Source organism: Poecilia latipinna, unplaced genomic scaffold (genome assembly GCF_001443285.1).
Source record: "Poecilia latipinna isolate Pla-1442-1.1 unplaced genomic scaffold, P_latipinna-1.0 Scaffold988, whole genome shotgun sequence".
Classification (NCBI taxonomy): Eukaryota; Metazoa; Chordata; class Actinopteri; order Cyprinodontiformes; family Poeciliidae; genus Poecilia; species Poecilia latipinna.
In genome coordinates, this window is record NW_015113604.1 from 156,907 (window position 1) to 176,062 (window position 19,156).

At 36.7% G+C, this 19,156-nt stretch overlaps 3 protein-coding genes across 6 annotated transcripts in view; 2 read left to right on the forward strand and 1 right to left on the reverse strand.

Moving 5' to 3' along the window:
- The window catches only part of fap (fibroblast activation protein, alpha), a 13,407-nt gene extending 8,603 nt beyond the window's left edge, over window positions 1-4,804 (forward strand). Inside the window, exons 10-26 of the mRNA XM_015050360.1 lie at window positions 66-163; window positions 281-410; window positions 522-560; window positions 643-741; window positions 832-902; window positions 997-1,050; window positions 1,542-1,666; window positions 1,814-1,870; window positions 2,180-2,278; window positions 2,501-2,570; window positions 2,644-2,838; window positions 2,909-2,963; window positions 3,057-3,156; window positions 3,575-3,633; window positions 3,888-3,960; window positions 4,146-4,219; window positions 4,395-4,804. Of these exons, the coding sequence (XP_014905846.1) occupies window positions 66-163; window positions 281-410; window positions 522-560; window positions 643-741; window positions 832-902; window positions 997-1,050; window positions 1,542-1,666; window positions 1,814-1,870; window positions 2,180-2,278; window positions 2,501-2,570; window positions 2,644-2,838; window positions 2,909-2,963; window positions 3,057-3,156; window positions 3,575-3,633; window positions 3,888-3,960; window positions 4,146-4,219; window positions 4,395-4,496 (1,500 nt within the window). The 3' untranslated portion in view covers window positions 4,497-4,804. The remainder of the gene's footprint in view (window positions 1-65; window positions 164-280; window positions 411-521; window positions 561-642; window positions 742-831; window positions 903-996; window positions 1,051-1,541; window positions 1,667-1,813; window positions 1,871-2,179; window positions 2,279-2,500; window positions 2,571-2,643; window positions 2,839-2,908; window positions 2,964-3,056; window positions 3,157-3,574; window positions 3,634-3,887; window positions 3,961-4,145; window positions 4,220-4,394) is intronic.
- Window positions 4,805-5,054: 250 nt separating this feature from the next.
- gcgb (glucagon b) lies at window positions 5,055-7,178 on the forward strand. The gene is made up of 4 exons (XM_015050361.1): window positions 5,055-5,432; window positions 5,523-5,629; window positions 6,655-6,810; window positions 6,936-7,178. The coding sequence occupies exons 2-4, from the start codon at window positions 5,535-5,537 to the stop codon at window positions 7,054-7,056; spliced, it is 372 nt and encodes a 123-aa protein (XP_014905847.1). The 5' UTR covers window positions 5,055-5,432; window positions 5,523-5,534; the 3' UTR covers window positions 7,057-7,178.
- Window positions 7,179-9,403: 2,225 nt separating this feature from the next.
- The window catches only part of slc4a10b (solute carrier family 4 member 10b), a 28,025-nt gene continuing 18,272 nt past the window's right edge, over window positions 9,404-19,156 (reverse strand). For all 4 annotated transcript variants that reach the window (XM_015050356.1, XM_015050359.1, XM_015050357.1 and 1 more), the window contains 17 exons: window positions 17,603-17,760; window positions 17,386-17,473; window positions 16,138-16,284; window positions 15,954-16,057; window positions 14,752-14,926; window positions 14,458-14,591; window positions 13,653-13,898; window positions 13,447-13,552; window positions 12,904-13,065; window positions 12,101-12,214; window positions 11,180-11,341; window positions 10,840-11,091; window positions 10,639-10,707; window positions 10,327-10,500; window positions 9,782-9,901; window positions 9,598-9,662; window positions 9,404-9,485 (listed from right to left, as the gene is read on the reverse strand). In XM_015050356.1, coding sequence (XP_014905842.1) covers window positions 9,410-9,485; window positions 9,598-9,662; window positions 9,782-9,901; window positions 10,327-10,500; window positions 10,639-10,707; window positions 10,840-11,091; window positions 11,180-11,341; window positions 12,101-12,214; window positions 12,904-13,065; window positions 13,447-13,552; window positions 13,653-13,898; window positions 14,458-14,591; window positions 14,752-14,926; window positions 15,954-16,057; window positions 16,138-16,284; window positions 17,386-17,473; window positions 17,603-17,760 — 2,352 coding nt within the window. In that variant the 3' untranslated portion in view covers window positions 9,404-9,409. The remainder of the gene's footprint in view (window positions 9,486-9,597; window positions 9,663-9,781; window positions 9,902-10,326; window positions 10,501-10,638; window positions 10,708-10,839; window positions 11,092-11,179; window positions 11,342-12,100; window positions 12,215-12,903; window positions 13,066-13,446; window positions 13,553-13,652; window positions 13,899-14,457; window positions 14,592-14,751; window positions 14,927-15,953; window positions 16,058-16,137; window positions 16,285-17,385; window positions 17,474-17,602; window positions 17,761-19,156) is intronic.

Genomic DNA, 19,156 nt, shown 5'->3' on the forward strand with positions numbered 1-19,156 from the left:
TTTTTTTAGATTATAGGATTTTAATGCATTATTCCGTTTGTTCTGGTCAATTTCTTTTACCATAGGCTGGATCAAACCTTACCAAGGTGAAGCTGTTTGTCGTTGACACCGCAAATCCCACCCTCCATTCCCAGCTCGCTCCTCCTGCTTCCGTGGCGGGAAGGTTTGTTTGTAGTCTTACATTAACACGTAATACTGATTTTAAAGCGGAGGTTAATGCGGTGCGTTCACAGTTTGACCCATTTGAAAACCTTGTCATTTTCTCTTGCTTTTTACTCAGTGATCACATTTTGTGCTCAGTGACCTGGGCAACAGATGAACGCGTCGCTGTGCAATGGCTCACAAGGAAACAGAATCACGTGGAAGTAGCTATCTACGACTTTGATGGGAGCAGCTGGAGAGAGAAAGAGGTGGATGTCACGACTCAAGCTACCTGTCCTATCAGAAAATCCTCACTAGTTTTCAATGAGATGATTCCAAGATTTATACTGATGCTGAATTAAAACATTTACTCTTTTCAGAAATTTGAGCAAACAAGCAAGACAGGTTGGATTGGCCATGTGAGTTTCCAAAAAGCAAATTACATTTTTTATTTCAGCCATTTAATGTCTGATTATTCAAAGATGTTTTTTTTCCCCTCAGTATATGCCACTGCCTATTTTCTTTGCTAAGGACAAACTCAGTTTCTACAAAGTAATGAGTGACACTCAAGGCTACAAACATATTCATTACATAAAAAATGTAAGTGTTATTTTTTATAGCAATTTACAGCTAAATCAATTCCTTCCTGCCTTTCTTTAATCGTGTTGTTTTATTTTTATTTTGAATAAGGGCAAAGCCACGCCAATTACGTCTGGGAAATGGGAAGTTATTTACATATCAAAATTAACCAAGAATGCCATGTGAGTGAAATTACTACACCTTCAATGCAAAATCATACATCCATCAGTGAAAATGTCAAAAAAAAAAAGATTGATGTTAAATTGTTTCCTACAGATATTTTGTAAGTAATCAGCATGAAAGGAACCCTGTCAAGAGAAATCTTTACAAGTAAGCAGTTTTGTGAATATCTTGTCACTGAAGAACAATATTGGGGTAATCTTGGGGAGGCAGAAAAGTTGCATCATTTTTACATGAAATTATGTACCCAAAAGTTATTTATAAACCTTCTGGTGAAATGTATTATTGCTATGTCATCTTACGATCTCTTCAGATCATTCTGAATCCTATACAAAATCAAAATACAATGAAGTTTGTAGTTATAATGTCACAAAATGTGAGAAAGTTCAAAGGGTGTACAAAGTTCTGCACAGTGGGGATGAATTTTTTATACCACAATATTTATCATTTGCTTTTTGCTAGACCAACTTAAATAGATAATAATTAATTTCAATCATTTTTACAGATCTTTGCTAGTATGGAAGATTCTATTTGTTAAACTGAGAAAAAAAAAACAGACTATTGGACGAGCTAATTAGACTCTTGTAAAATATTATTTACATAACTTAAATGAGATTTTCTTCTTTTTTTTTTCAAATCAGGATTATGCTTGGAAGCAGTCCGTCAACCCCCATGTGCCTCACCTGTGGCTTGCATGAAGACAGGTGTCAGTACAACTCAGCTTACTTAAGCTATGACGCCTCCTTCTACCGAATGGACTGCTATGGTCAGTTAGCTTTATATGTGTTCGCAAGCAATAACTCAGCCATGCAGGAAACATCTGTGAACAATAATCAAAGTTTAGACGTCACAAAGATGGCTAATATTGGTGTGAAATGTCTTTACGAATTTATGTCTGTCTTGTTTGGACTAGGACCTGGATTGCCCCTTTACACACTTATGGACAACAGGGGCTCAGGTGCAGGAACAGGTATTTCTTTTTATGGTTTGCTGATTTATTTTATTTTATTTTTTTTACTCTTGTATTTTTTTAGTTTCTGTGAAAAAATAATAAAAAAAATAGAGACTGTTTGACTTGTTTGTTAACTTTGAGTGCACAGAAACAATTTTCAACTTATTATATATATACACTGCTCAAAAAAATAAAGGGAACACTCAAATAACACATCCTAGATCTGAATGAATGAAATATTCTCATTGAATGTGCTGACAACAAAATCACACAAAATTTTTGAGCAGTCATTATATATTTAGGTTTATGTGTTTATTTTTATTTCAGAGCTATCAATTTTGGAAGACAATAAGGAGCTGGAAAATCTTCTGACTGAATTTCAAATGCCAACAATGAAATATGGCACCGTAAAGATTGCAGGATTTGGTGAGGCATGCATGTTCAAAACTCTCATTTAAAACTCTCCATGTAAGTTTTCTTTCTGGTTTAAAACATCGTTTCAAACTGGATATGTAATTAACTATTTTTGCATAATTACCTTATCATATTTTAAAAAGATCCAAAATAAATATACAACTATTTATCAAGTTTCCTTCCTCGCTAACATCAGTCCCTCCCTGTTTTCCAAACCTTTTTTTGAATAAACAGATATGTGGTATCAAATGATGTTGCCACCAGATTTCCAGAAGTCCAAAAAATATCCTCTCCTTATTGATGTGTAAGTAAACAACATCTCACTGTGCCACAACTTCCCCTCTTGGAATTCCTCATGGTGACTCTGTTCCTTGCAGGTACGCTGGCCCCTGTAGTCAGAGTGTAAGCTATCAGAACAAGCTGAACTGGGGAACGTACCTCTCCAGTTCGCTCGGAATCATCGTCGCCAGTGTTGACGGAAGGGGAAGCGGTTATCAGGGTGATGAAATAATGCACGCGATCTACAGGCAACTCGGGACCTTTGAAGTGGAAGATCAAATGTCCGCAGTGAGGTGAAGAAAATGAACTTCACAAGAATTGTTTGTTTTTTTTCTCAGCTATAACGTGATTTCTATCTTACAGGAAATTCATCAACATGGGTTTTATTGACAAGGACAGAATTGCAATATGGGGCTGGGTAGGTTGCCTGTATTTTGACGACTGATTTTCTTTGTCTTATAAATCAATATATTATTTTTTTTTATTTATGAGTTTAAATCTTCATCTTCAGTCATATGGTGGCTATGTCGCCTCAATGGCTTTGGGTGCTGGCACTGGACTCTTCAAGTGTGGGATTGCCGTGGCCCCAGTAGCCAAGTGGGACTATTATGGTAAGTGATACGCTTTCCTTGTTTAGCATCTGTTCAAACTGGAGAAGCATCAGTTTCATCCTCAAAGTTTTTTTTTTCTCACATCTCCTCTTTCCTATATTGTATCTTCTTTACTACCTTTCTTCCTTCACATCTCTCTCCTCCCTTCCTACAGCATAAAAGTCTGCCATAAAGTCAGAGTAAACTTTACTATTTTATATTTTTAACCCCTGTGTTTACAAATGGGGTCCAACCAACCCCACACCGGTATCACTTGTATCATTTGCCACAGTCCTCGCACGCACAAGGGTTAAAATAAACACGAGTAGCTGATGGTGCTAAAGAATTCAAGAATAAGTTGTTTGAACACTGTAATTAATATTTATGTAAAGGTCTGAGCACTTTTTTCAGTTTTTATTTTTGTTGTTTTTTTTTGCAGATGCAGTTTACACCGAGCGCTACATGGGCAAACCATCAGAGAATTCAGACTCTTACAAAGTAAGTAACAGACATTCTAGTCCAAATAATATTAATAGTAGTAGTATCTTTTTTTTATTAATATTACCTGAAAGCCTGATCTGTTTTCTTTCTTTCCAAATTTCTTTTCAAATTGATTTATCTACAGTATGTTTTATGTTTTCAAAATTTCTAGATACGGCTCTGAAATCACACTTGCCCATTAGAATTCACTGTTCTGATTTGAGACTCAAGTTGCATTATTCTCTCTGGATTTTCTCTTTTCTGTTTCATAGAACTCCACAGTCATATCGAGAGCAAAGAACTTTAAAAAGGTTTCCTACCTCCTTATTCACGGCACAGCAGATGGTACGCTCTGTGATTTCTCTTTACTAATCGCTGTTTTTGAACATGTGCTAACATTTGTTTTGTTTTTTTTTTCGCCCCATTGCTTAGTAACAGAATAAAGTCACGCACAAATGGTTTCTATTTGCTTCAAATAAGATTTCAGCTCTGACATTCAGTCACTTTGTGATTTGCTGTTTTTCCTTTAGACAATGTCCATTTCCAGCAGGCTGCGCAGATCTCCAAAGCTCTGGTGGAAGAACTTGTGGATTTTGAGGCAATGGTAAATATTGGCTGAGGGAACTAGACTAATATTGGTTTTAAATGTGCTTTTGTTTAAAGAGAGCTTCAAATGGAAAAAGACCACCATTAGTTATTGCATGAAAATATAAGATAGCTTTGATCATATCTTTAATTTTGTTATCTCTGGAGTAATTTTGTTTTGTTTCTAATTTCAGTGGTACACTGACAAGGATCACTCTCTAAGGGGACAAGCCCTTCATCATACATACATCCTCATGAGTCACTTTCTGCAGAAATGCCTCCTCAATCCTGAATAGATGTGAAAAAAAGAGTCTTCAGCATTTATAAAGGAACATTTTAAACTATTTCCTTGTTTTACTTTTAATAATATGTCGAACAGTCAGGTAAATTTCACATGTTTCATTGCTCACAAATTTGAGCCTTTTTGTTATTATTAAGATATGTGACTTTTTAGAAAAGGCCATTGCATGCATTTTGAAGTTTTGTCTTTTTTATGTGAATGTGATAACTTACGGTCAATATGTCACACTGCACTGTGGAGTGGTGTCTTTACACTTGTAATATTGCATTGATGAAGATATACAATAAACATTGTTTTAAGATATAAACGGCTGGTCATTTGCAGTTCCTAGCGGTTATTGAAAGTTGCACTGGATAAATTGTCTGTAGGTCTGAGTGTGGCTACAGATGTTCAGGATCTCAAATTAAGAAATCTCAAAGCAAAGATCAGCGGTATTTAGACTTAAGATTATAGGTTACATTTGTTTTGGTAATAGCTGTATTAGCTAAATATATATTTTTTTTTTTCCAAAATTTTAATTATTTAGTTTATTTTCTTGTCTTTTGGGTAAATGGGTTGAACAGTTTTCTGTCAAAGTTAATAATTATCATTTGTAGAAATGTTTATGTTGGAGTAGATACTATTTGATTCAGAGACTTAAAGATGTTTTTTGACCATCCAGCTGTCATGCTTTGTTTTTTTGTTTTTTTAACCAAGATTACATTCAGGGCACTGAGCCAGAAGCTGACTAATGGCTTGAGAGTAGTTGAGGATGTGCTAAGGTTTTTGTGACGGAGGGAGTCACCTGAGAGAATGCTCCTCATCTCTGCTATATAAGACCGAGCAGACGGGGAGGAGACCACGAAGAAGCTCCACGAGCAGGAGAGCAGAACGATAACAATCAGCGCCAAGCAAGATCCCTCTCTTAAACAATCTGCACAAAAGAACACAGGTAAGAATTTTTTCACAATCCATTCTGAAAGCTCAAACACCTCATTTAGGTAATATATACTATTTGTCTCTATTTTTTGCTCATTTTCAGGCAGCTTAAACAATGAAAAGTGCTCAGTCTCTTGCTGGACTTATGCTCCTTGTCATCATCCAAAGCAGTTGGCAGGTGCCTGACCAGGACACAGACCGAACACCGCTGTAAGATCGTATTTCAGTGTTCACACTTATGAGTTTGATTCATGCCAGTGTTTAGAAGAAAAAAAATCTAAATAATACAAGTCTAATCTTCATATTTGTCTACTTTCTATCATTACTATAACTTATTTATATTATAAATGTTATTACTATTTAGTTGAATGAAAGGACAAAAAGGTGTGTATGTTTGTTAGTCCACGATTTACGTAAAATTCAGTTGTTGTTGTTTTTTATTTTTTTAAAGTACTTTTGAAGTTGAAATGCAAAAGTGTAAACTTTGCGATATATTTGACAGGTGTGTGTATGAATAATAATAATAATAATAATAATAATAATAATAATAATAATAATAATAATAATATGTTGGAAGAACATGTTGTTAGGCTCCACATGACTAGTAAGCCCTGGCAGATTTAGACTGGAAGTAATTTTACCAGTATCTTTCTTCCGACCAGATGTGATATTAGCATTTTGGACCCAGAGTCCCATCTGGAATCTGATATTAAATCTACGAAGGGAGGTAAAGATTATTGTGGTGGCAAGGATACCTTCCAAATACAAAGTTTGGGGCTCATCACCAATTACAATTTGTCAAAAAATACCCGTGGAAAGTTGGAAGAAGTTCAGCAACCATATTTCCACAGATTTTCGAGAAAGATATATATAATTTGACATAGCATTTTTTCCTGAAAAATCAAAATAAATTATTTTAATAATGTCTTCTTTTGAAATGAGGCTCATTTTACAAAAGTCTACAAAAGTTTTGCGAAAAGCCACTGAGATGTTTTTGCAGAAACAAATGTTGTGGTTGAATAGATCTGTTACATCCAGATATATATCAGAGGGTATGAATGAATTAGGCCTGACTTTATTTTGTTGTTGATGATAATATCACACCTAAAATGTCGCTGTGATGTAGCGGAATAATCCGTCCAGCAGACTCTTTCCATGATCTTCTTGTACGTAGCTTAAATCTAAGTGTGTGTGAGTCATTTGACTCGGCTCTTTCTGTCACGTTTTCCTTTTAGATTGTTGAGTGAAAACTCAATTTTAAGTGATCCCAGTGAGTTCCCAAACATGAAGAGGCATTCAGAGGGAACATTTTCCAATGACTACAGCAAATACCTGGAAACAAGAAGAGCCCAAGACTTTGTCCAGTGGCTGAAGAATTCAAAAAGGAACGGGTGAGTGCATTTTTAAATGTTACAGTGAAGCATTTGAACCATATGGTTGGTAAAGTAAAATTTCCTAATGTTAAAAAACCCCCATAAATCCAGACTGGACATGCCAAATTGTATTTCTTCTACAGGAGCTTATTCAGACGCCATGCAGACGGCACCTACACCAGCGACGTGAGCTCTTACCTGCAGGACCAGGCAGCCAAAGAGTTTGTCTCCTGGTTGAAGACCGGCCGAGGCAGAAGAGACTAAACTCCTCAAGCTGTTCTTGCGAAACGAAGCAGCTGTTTTTCACTGATTCTGTGCAATTACATGTGTCACGACCTGTACTACACTTTCTTCTGGTAACACAATTAAATGTGTCTTCACAAGAAGCCTTAGTGGCCTTCAGTGGTTGAAGGAGATACTTAAAAAAAAAAAAAAAAAATCATGTAAATGACAAATGTGGTTGGAAATTTTATGGAGAATTAGCTGATTATATATTTGATCATTTTCTTATTCACTTGAATTTTTAGAATTTAAATTATGTTGTTGGTCCAAACTTCACATCTAGCATTAAACTACCCTTTCTTGCAGTTTTCAATAAAGAAATGTGTACAATTCTTAAGTTCCCTTTTTATCATGTCATATGCAAAGGCGGATGAATGATTTTTTAGGTTTAAAAAAAAAAAAACTAACATCGATTTCAAGTCTCTTCTAAGAACTATTTTCACTTGAGCTGATATTGTCTTACATGTCAGGGTTAATTTATTGCTTTGAGATCTCACATCCCAGCGTGCAGAATATGTTTCCTGTTGTGTTCTCTGGATCCTCCTCGCGAATGAAGGCAGACGAAAAATCAATAAACATGTTTGTCCGCTGGGAGAACCACGCAGAGGGATTTCTGCAAGGTATACAATGATGTGTTTCACCTGTCAGCTGCTCACCGGGGGAGGATCTCCCCCATGATAATCAGACCTGCACACCAAGGACAGCCATGCTAAATAAAGGGAAATCATGTCAATCAGCTCGGCATCAGACCGGCTGGGATCAGTACCTGGGTCAACACTTTTGATTTCCTCATAGCACTGAGAAGGAAACAGTAATTCACATGAGCCAGCAGCGTGACATGCTCGGGGGATGTTCCACCTCTCCGAGCTGTCATCTGCAGCACATCAAACCATCTGTTGATTGCAAAAGCGAACCTGTGCCCAGTCCTGTTCTGCTTAAGGCCGGATGTGTGAAGGCAAAGCAGCTGCATTGACACTAGGTGTTCCCGTCACGTTTTCTACAACAAAGCCACACAATTAGCACAGCGGCCTAAGGTGATATGCGATTATAGAGGCCAACGCCAATGTTTGCCGAAACACGCCATATTGACTTGATCGTAAAGCCACGACGTTTTATCATCTTTATTAGGATTTATTTAAGCAACTATGTACAAGTCCATTTCAGTATACTACAATATCAATGAAACAACTTTTATTTAAGTGGTTACACTCAAAAAGTGAAACATCTTGAATTATTGAGGTTTGCACACTTGTAGTACGGACAATACAATACCTCATAAATACTTTCAAAACAATGTACTACACAAGTCGTAGTTTTATTCTTTGAAAAGTTGACAACGGTAAAACATTTGACAGTTAGATGGCTTGATGACTCAGTTAAGAGAAATTTAACACTAAAGATTGAAGAAGTACACTGTCACTAGAAAGCAAAAGACTGTAAGACTTTTCTCGCATTATAAAATAATCTGCTGGAAAAAAAACCCCAATGAGTAACATCTTAAAACCCACAAAAAATATATATAAATAAACACTTTATGAATAAACACTTTATTACATGGATAGGATAGCGTTGTTTAGGCGTGAGGAGCTATTGCTTGTGCTTTCTAGATTGTATGGTATGTAATTTGGTTAAAAACATATAGATACATAATACGAGTCACAGAAACAGAAAATTGTGCAAATCACATGTAATAATAACTTTGTATTGTTTAAAAGTTTCACAGTTTTATTTGTTTTGAAACCAGACTGTTTTTGTACGATCTTGACACACGTGTTGTCTTGCAAACAGATTTGATTGTATAAACTAAGAAGGGCTAAAGATGGAGAGACATCATGGGACAGGCCGTCTGCACAGTCCAAACCGGGCTTCATTTTTTTCCACCTTTTGGCGTTTTTTGTTTTGTTTTGTTTTGCTTTGTTTTGTTTTTTGCAATCTCATGAAAAAGTTGTTTTATATCTTCATGTTTATGATATTGAAGTTCAACAACAAAGTTAACAAAGCATAAGTGTAATTGCAAAAATACATATTTATGTCAAAAGTCCTTAAATTCAGGTGTTCAATCCCTTCCAAGGCCACAAGTGTGTACACTCCATCACCTTGGCATGCAGGCTGCTTCTATAATTTTGTGAAAGAATGGGTCAATCTGAGGAGCTCGATGAATTCTAGTGTGATGCTTTGCCATAACTCCAGTCATGCAATTTCCTCGCAGCTAAATAATCAATCTGAACATTCTTTTCATCCTTTCGTTGAAAACTAATTTCCTGCCTTAGCCAAAATTTCTTTAAAAAAGTACAGCCTAATAATCTTGAAAACCTTCATAGATGCTTTATTTTCTTCAGTCGTTGGCATTCCAGGTATTTCCAAACGAGCCTTTTGACATCTCATCTGTGATGTTGATGATGGGTATTCCTCTGTAAAAACAAGAGGGAGAAAATTGTCTAAACATAAAAATAAGACAAAGTTTATTTATTATACAGAAAATGATTCTGTCCACGGAGCTTTTACAATGGCACTATAACTCACTTATATCCCCCCAATGGCACTTGCACAACACCTTCATCTTCTGCTAGAATACTCTGCTCTTCTTCCTAAAGGTAAACAATCAGACATTTTAGTGCAGAAAAATGTAAAATGTAGAATTATTTGAATACAGATCTGTTTTTAAAAAAAATACAATAAAAAATACAGCCAAAGACAGATCTATCACCTCCTCAGCATCCTCAAGCTTTTTCTTCTTGCTTTCTGGCATGAGATCATCCAGCCAGCTCAGCTCTCGCTTGGTGAAGATACAGTCCATCAACTTCCTAATGAAAACCAGAGCCAAGACCTGCAGAGATGACAAGGTACAAAAAAAAGGCAGAATAAAACAGAAGAATTACTATGTTGTTGAAATTTATCGAAACAACAGAAACTCTGACACTAAGTAAGAATTAGGAAGATGCATTTTTATAGTTTGGTCAAAAAAAGATGATTTACTGTAGCCTGCATCACATCAACATGTGTCATGTTTTATTTGGGAGAATTTAGATGATGTATTTATTAATCAGTGAAAGCAAGTGAAATCATAGGAGTTGCAAAACCTTCAATATTGTCAGATATATGTTCGTTTGCTGACCAAAACATTTGAAAAATGTAAAATAACAGACACTCACGTTTGGACACTTTTAACCTTTACAGCTCAACGCTTGAAACCACATGACACAAACTGGAGTGGACAGGTAGCATAAATGTCACAACTAACTGTTTACCCACCATCATAGGAAAGACAATGGCAGCCCTGGAGGTCTTGATAACCCACAGAAGAATGAGACAGCTGAGTTGGATTATGGTGAAGAGGTGCACCTTCCTCAGGGGAACATGTCGTAAGTAGACAAAGTCTGGCTGATGCTTGCCTGGCATACCAAACAACGTGAGGCGATCAAAGAACTGCAGGAGATTGACAAAAGATCAAATCTAAGGGTACATTTCTGTCATGGTCCTTGTTGAAATTTTTATCACGTTCCACATATTCAATATCTTTCAATCATTTTTTTTTTGGTCTAATTTTCCTTCCCTTTTTTGTACCTGAATGCCTCTTAGAGAAGATGCCCCCATGTAAAGAAAAACTCCATACAACACCGGCATAGGAATAAACTAAGAAAAGCAAAAGAGAAGTTAAGAGAGGTGTGCTTAAAATTAAATTAGAAAATAAGTGAAATGTTACATCAGCCACAAAAAAAAAAAAAAAAAAAAAAATCACTCCTTGATAAAATGATTTTGTCCCACCTTCAGCACTGACGTCATAAAGACAGAGCTGCCCATGAGCATGAAGATCATGAGGCCTGTCACGCGTTGCTCCTGGATGCCGAGGAATTTCGGCTGCTCCCCTGGAGCTGAACACTCCGACTCCAGTTTCAGACTGTTAACGTGCGTGATGGAGAGGACGGTGGCTGCCACAAACCACGGCAGTCCCATCACGGAGCACACGCCCAGCATTATCCCGACCATCAGCAAGTCTAGATGGTATCCACAACCTTTCTGGAGGAGGGAAACCAAATAGCAAAAGCTAAGCTGTGTCTTTATTTGATTGGTGCAAAAGTGATGGAAGGTGTACAGATGAGAATACCTTGAGTTTGTTTTCCTTCCTGTTGATGATGACAGCAGTTATCTGCTGGTCCATGAAGATTAGGATTGTGCAGAGTAGAGCTGGTATAACAGTTATTACTGCTGTCCACCAGGGGTTGGGCCCCAACGGGCTGATGAGCCAACCTCGATCGTCTCTGGTTGGCTGTTGAATCATCAGCACAGTGCCTTGAGCGTTCTGATATGTTCTGTCCTATTACAACCTCAATTTAAATGTTAAGTGGATAATCGTTGTATTTGTTAAGATGTTTTATTTAAATAAAAATCTGAAAAGTGTGATGTGCACTTGTATACTCAACAGTCTTTCCTCAAGCCTACCAAGACATGACCGTCCTCTGAACTGACAGGCCAGGTCAGGGGGAAGCATGCGGCATGTGGAAGAAGACGTTCGGCTCACATGCAAAACATTATGTGTAGTGGAAAACTAACACCACCGTCACCCTGAATATAGAGCCAAACTTATTAAATGATGGTTTTGATCAAAGCATATTCATGTATTAAAATGTGCATGAGGTTGGCGAATCTTTGGAAAGATGTTTTGTAAAGATGATGTCATTCTCTGAAGCTTTTCACCTTTAATCGAAGTAAAAGCATTATGTTACTGGGACTGTGTGCAAATGCCTGCCATACGTTTCAGATGTTTATTTGTAAGAAATTGCAGATCGTCATGTGTCATTTTTTTCTTCCAGCAGACACATAGAAGTCATGTTATATTGGTCTTTTACAAAAACAGCAATGAAGGGCATTAAAGTTGGTGGTTATAACAAAGCAAGTCGCTAAAATGTTAATTGTGTTAATTAAGTAGAAGCTTCAGAAAACACACGCATATATATATTTAACAATTGGCTGAACATTTTTAAATAAATATGATGTCTTCATAGTCAGTCTTATTTTTCCTTCTTACCTTGAACACATTAGGCACCTTCAGTTTGGGGGAGGGGATCCCTAGAGCATAATCAACCAAGACCATGGTGAGAATAGTGATGAACACAGCAAAATCACTGATAATAGACCGCACCTAAAAAAAGAGGGAGAAAATGTTTTTTTTGTTTGTTTGTTTGTTTGTTTGTTTGTTTGTTTGTTTGTTTGTTTTTTTCACAACTGGTAACAAGCATTTACTAACACAAATTATTTGTGTTATTAATAATAGAAACAGAAACAGGTCTGTTTCTATGACTGGATTTGAGTACATATATATATATAGAGGCGAATTGAATGTTTATGTCTTGCAAAGTGTCTTTGTTGTGAATCAGCGAGAATTTAATTTAAAGCTTTTTAGTCTTGTTTTTGAGCAAGTTTAGGAAGATTGTGTTTGGTGTTTTATATTCCAGTGTGCTCTGCAAATAAGACAATATTTTCATTTTGTCTTTGGGTGTTAAAACAATGTACGCATTTCAGAAATGTGCTCACTGACTTCCTATTCTGTGAAAACGACATGAAATGTGTTAATGGCATTCCCATGTAAAATCAAAGTTGTGCTAATTGTATTTAAGGTTTGGAAAATGTAACTGCAGATTGGCCAAATGCTTGTTAGCAACTTAGAAAATCTCAAGCAGTCAACAAAAAACACCAGTGATTAATCTCTTTTTCAGTCACTGCAATGCCCGTGGATTACCACAAGAGTGTAGTGCTGCACTGTGCAACACATTCATCATCACGTTTGAGTCATGATTTTAGTTGCACACTGATTATAACGAGTCACAGTACCTTTGTGGGGAAGTAATTGCTGAACTTGAACTCCTTGAGAAAGGCAGACATGACAACAGTAGAAAAGAAGAGAATGACACACCAGAAGAGAACATCTGGAACATAGGGTCCCTGAGGACCACAAGCGGTCCCCACAAACTCCCCTCTCTTTTCAATGCAATCCTGCAAGTGAGGAAAAGCAGGGCAGAGTTATTGTGACATCAAAGAAATATGCAGGGTTCATGAGCTTTTATGCCAATGAAAACAAAAGTTCTCAGACCGAAAATGTGCTTTTATAATGATTTTAGTGCCCTTTAATCTAATATAATCCAATATAATCCAGCCCACATGTCCTTAATCTCATCTCGTCTCATCCATCTGGATAAGCATGCCACTTTAAGCTAAGCAAGCCAAAAATCCTTTTTTTTTTTCCCAGTTGTTTTGTCGGGTAAAATGTTTGTTTGATTTTTTTTTTTTTTCTTGCTGAAGTCACTGACGTGACCTAAAATTTTGCTTCGGTTTGCTGAAGTGGTTTATAATCTATGAATTGGTAGTTATTCATACCTTCACCTCCAGGGCTTCCCAGTAAATTTCAGAGGCAGTTATGTTGTTGACTTCCCAGAACTTTACGGTGCCATTAGTAGGATCCGAAGGCTCAACACAAGCGCATCTGAAACAGCAAATCAACTTTTTGATCACTTAAATACTCCAAGGAACATTTGCTTAAATTATCACTACAAGAGGCAATTGCAAAAAACATGCATACTAACGAATATGTGGTGAGTTTGTCCAAGTTGTTATTCTTGTTAAAGGGATAGAGTTCCCCCAGGTGCAAAAGTTTCTCCAAGGCTTCATAAATAAAGATGATGCAGATGAGCGAGGCAAACGCTTCCTCTGTGAAACGGGTGATGTAACAAACAAGGGAACTGGCATCTGTGGCCACCAGCAGAATACAGAGAAAAGCTGTCCACAGGCCAATGCAGGTTCTGAGAGACAGATAGGACAAACCGTAGTCCCTGGGGAGAGAGAATAAATGGCATTGTTTATTGGTTGTAATGTGGTGAATTTGAGAATTTCATTATCGCGAATATTTTAGAAGCTCAGCGAAGGCAAAACAAAGCAAAATGATTTAGCATGATAACTGACATACAAAAAACTGGTTAATTTCAGAGGCCAAATATCTTATTAAGAGACTGAAAAGCTAATAAAAATCCTTGTAAAATACTATAAATAAATCACAACTAGTCTTTTGAGCTGTTTTGTGAAAACAGGATAATGATTTTAAAACACTTTTTTTTAAGAAAAGGGACATCTAAATCAGAGCGAAAATAAAACACTGCAGTACCCTTATTAGCGATATATAAAAAAGAGTCAAATGAGCACACCTATTACTCCCATGAACCTTTGTGCAGGAAATGTGGAAAAGCTTTGGAAAAGTAAACAGGGCAAGAAGATTGGCTTCTCCTCACTTTCCAAAACTGTCCATCTATTATATTTCATTAATAAATAAATAAATAAATAAATAAATAAATAAATAAATAGGTATGTACTCAATCACATTTTAAAAGAGCATACTTGCAGAATTTAAAAAGTATCTTTTCAAACACCAGCACAGGGCCCGTGCTTCCCAAAATGGTGAGGGGCTGCCCAGCACACAGCGAATAGGCTATTCCTGTGAGTGACGCGCCAAACAGTGACTCAATTGCACTCTAGAGATTAGAAAGAAAGAAAAAACACAGACAGTACTCATGTAAACATATTGAAACAGTTCTCATCTTGCTAAAATTCAAATAGAGAAACAATTTTTTTAAAGCTGTTTTCTCGGCAGAGCTTTAATAAAAAGCTGTAAAAAAAAAAAATTGAACTTACTATTCTTCCCTCTGTTGCCTCGCCCAGCAGTCCTCCAAAGGTGATGACAGGGGACATGCAGGCACAGTAAAGGAACAAGAAAGAGGCAACACACTGCAAGCTAATAGCATCAGAGTAATCTGACAGGTAGTGGGGGGCCTTGCGCTTGATGTCCAGAATAAGGCCACCAAACCACCTAAGGAAAAATTACAAAATATATATACTGATTTATCAGTATTATGAACAAACATTTATTTTTTTTTTTTAATCCTAAAGTTTTTTTTTCCCCAGGCCCTCCTTCAAACGATAAGTTCTTGGCTTAGTGCGACAGGCTCTATGATGAAAATGTAGAGCTGTAAATAGAGATCAGACAAAAAAAAAAGATGTTGCTATGGAAACCACTTCCAGACAGAACTGCAGCTCAAGTTTCTCCAGAAATAGTTGTGCTGCGGTAGACTTGGCTTTTGAGGAAAGATGTTATTGTTTTGTAATGTTTTTCAGCTTGATTTCAAAGAATTTGCAGAAATATCAGAAATATTCAAAAATATTCTAAAATTATATTTTTTATTTTATCTGAGAAGGTTTGGCTGCACGGTGGCATAGTTGGCAGCACTGTTGACCTGCAGCAAGAAGATCCTGAATTTGAATCCAGACCTGGGGTCTTTTTGCATGGAGTTTGGATGGTTTCCCTGTGCATGTGTAGGTTCTGTCTGGGTACTCCTTCGTTACCCCATAGTCCAAAAAAATAACTGTTCGGGCAATTGGTCTCTAAATGGTCTTAAGGTGAGAGTGTGTGCAGTTGTTTGTCCTGTATCTCTGTGTTGTTCTTCAGTGAACTGGCACCCTGCTCAGGGAATACACCGCCTTTCACCCAATGACTGCTGGAGATAGACACCAGCTCCCCTAGGACCTCACAAGGATAAGTTCATACAGCCAATGGATGGATGGATGGAAAATGTTTCACTTCAGTGTCTACTCATTATGCTACAAATTTGATTTAGATTACAGAGACTGCAAAACCTTCTCTCGCAGTGAACCAAGTGTCATCGATCTCCTTCTCAATAGATTGTTACAAAAATGAATGAAAGATCAAAAAAGCGAATGAATGGATGAGTATTTTATTAATACCAAATTAAATACTCTGACTTTAGAAAATAATATCTAAAAAAAACATAGATGGGCAGATGCCAAGTGCGGTTCATGACAATGGTATTTCTGAATACCTTCCGGTACGCTGCAGTTCTGGACCACCATGGCCACTGTCTTCATCCTCCTCCTCACCCTCCACTAAGCCATTAGGTAAAAGGTTGCTTTTCTTTCTCTTTTCCTGTTTGATTAATAGCAGGAGATTTATTATCATGTCAAACTGTCTTTAATTTCAATGTGTAAAACAAAATTTGCACCAACCTGAGAAGGTACATTTTTTGGTGGCTCTATGCGTATTGATGGATCCCATTCTCCTGGAGGCAGGACAGTCACTTGATCAAGGAATTCATCAATCCCAGCAATAAGGTCATTCCGGTCTTTAGCTTTGTAGGCAACATCATGGAAAACCTGGACAGAAAGAAAACAATCTATTTTCTTTTCTTTTGGTGATCATATAAATGAGATTTTATTTAAGCTAATCGTCTCTAGTTCAGAATGTAGGGTTGTGGTCTTGAAGGAAGGTGAACCCCTGCACACTCCCAGGTCTATTTGTGGGTTCTCAGGTTTTCTTTCGGTATTCTTCTAAATCATTTTCTCGTCAACCCAAAGTGCTTTCCACGTTGATGCTGATACCACCATGTTTTACTGTTTTAGCATGGTGTGTCTGGGGTGATGTGCAGACCTGTACTCTGGGGTGAGTACAGGTCGTTTTATAAACCAAATTCTTACATTTGAGGTGTGGACTTCTTCAACTCCTCCAGAGTGACCCTGGGCCTGCTGGTGCTTTTCTGTTTCTGTTTTTGTCTTTGTAGGTTGGTATTGCTGCCATTTTCAGATAATAGACTGAACAGTGGATCCGCTAGATGTTTGGGAAATTCTTTTGTAAACATCTTTAAACATATTGACAACTTTCTTTTACCTTACATGCCTTTCTGATTTGCTATAAGACCTTTTCTGAACACATACTAAGAATGAATTTGATGCAGGTGGACTTGTTTTTGTTGTTGTTGGTTACACTGGGTTTTAATCATGTAAGTAAGAACAAAGCTCATCATAATTCTTATTTGAAAATGATTTGGTGCACCATCTAGGTGAATCCTGCATGGATACAACAAATAAATTACCTTGCTTGACCCTAACAATGTGAAACTGCCCCTATTTATAACAGGTTTCTGCATATTTTTATTCAGCGAGTGCATCTTTTTTAGAACCAACTTCAGTCTGGATCTGTTTTTCTTTCACAGTCTTGGAGGATGACAACACAAATTCTGGACAAAATGGAGCACATGAGGCCTGACTAATCGCCAAAAGCAAGTTATGAAAGCTCTGAGCTGTGCTTCACACTTCGAAATGTTCCACCACTTTAGGGTTTGTTCTGAGTTCGACTGAGCTGTGAATTTATTCAAAGTGCAGAAAATCTGAGAGTGACATCTGACTAGCATTTCACCAAACTGTATAATTTTGTAAAATATGAGATTGTGATGTATATAGGCTTCAGCGACCCCTTACCTCATCGGTCATAAGAGTTGCTATGGACCTCCCAATCTCATGATACTGAGCTCCCCTACCCAAAGGCCCCAGCAGAATAAATAGAAACCTAAAGGCAAAAAATAAATAAAAATGAACACCTTGAAATTGAAAACAAGTCATGGATGATCAACAGTGGCTGCTTATTGAACAAGTAATGTCAAATATGGTTCAGAAGCTGAATGAGTGTTTCAGAAACCTTGTGGCAATTGGGACTTCAGCCAACCCGTTTAGCAGGACTGCAGGGGAAAGGCGAACAAATGCCACGACTGGCTTGTTCAGAAACTCGAGCTCTCCCACCAGCACATTACAGGCCTCCGCCCCCGGCGGGATCTTTTTCATGAAATGAAGATCTATCTGGAAAAAAAAAGGATAAAAGGTGCAACATTCCACATGGTTCGGTTATGCAGCTCTAACTATAATCCTAAGAGTACCAAGTGCATTCACAGGAAGAGGTTTTTATTTACCGTTTATCCTCCCGTAAATCCATAAATGTATGAGTTTACCCATTTCCCAGTCTGAATTTAATCCAGCTGTGCTAGATTTGTTTGTTCCAGCATTCAAATAGGGCACAGATGTGTGAATGAAATATTACAAAAGAGCATGCAAATATAGGTTATAACTTAATCCATTGCATAATAACTCATAAGAGCCAGTAAGCTAAAAAAAAAAAATTAAGATTCACAGATATGAATAAAAGCCAGCCAGAAATCCTTTCTTTTTTATTAAAGGTGTTGATTTTTGTGTGATAATTTCATGAGGACGACAAATGCCCACTGGAGTGTTATTTGTTCCCTCATTCAGATGATGCATCTCTAGATAACAACAATTACCAGTGGGAGCTTTGTTTTTTTAAAATCATTTATTATTTTCTGTTTCTTAAAGAGATTTTTTTGAATATAAATTAAAACTTGACTATATAAATAATAACGAAGTTTGTCCTGAAATGTAGAATTTATTCAAAAATTGACAGAATGTGAATTTATTTTCTCAGTCATTTCTGGGATATAAATATACAACCATAAAACTCAATCACTTCTTTACAATAGTTTCTGTGAATGTAAAACAGAAGCATAAAATGCACTGCCACAACATATTGCGATCTTATTCTTATTTTATTTTTTCATTAATGCATGTATTTGACTATTCTAATACCTAACATGGTAATAATCCTAATCCCTCACTCGGTGGTTTTCTATGAAAGATAACCTCCTATTAATTTTTCGAAATGCACAGTTGCGTAACAGTCTGATCGTGTTTGGTGTTTATCCCCCATATTTCGCTTTGAAAATTTTAACAAAGACTCAAAGTGTGCTAAAAGTACCTACGATGAGTAAATCGGTTAATCAAAGAACACTAGAAGTTCAACAGGGAACCCAGGATGATTTTCTGCACACATATTTAATCCCATGAAACCATACGCTCTTTTAGTAATTTTATATAATTAAAAATAATTCTCAGAAATTATCAAAAAAGTTGATTTCAATTATCAGCTTTTTAACATTAATTGACTATGCATTTTAAAAGTATCTAAATATGAAGAAATTAAATACATTTTTGAAACATCAGATCTGTAATCTGCGTGTGCAGCCTAACATGCTGACCAGTTTTATAGGGAGAATGTGTAATAACATGGTCAAAATACTGCTGAAATTATTCTCCCATTTTTTTAATTCCACATTTTAATTTAGTGCTTTGGAAATTGACAGTTTAATGGCCCTATATGGTAGCGTGATTATTCTCTCTGTTAATC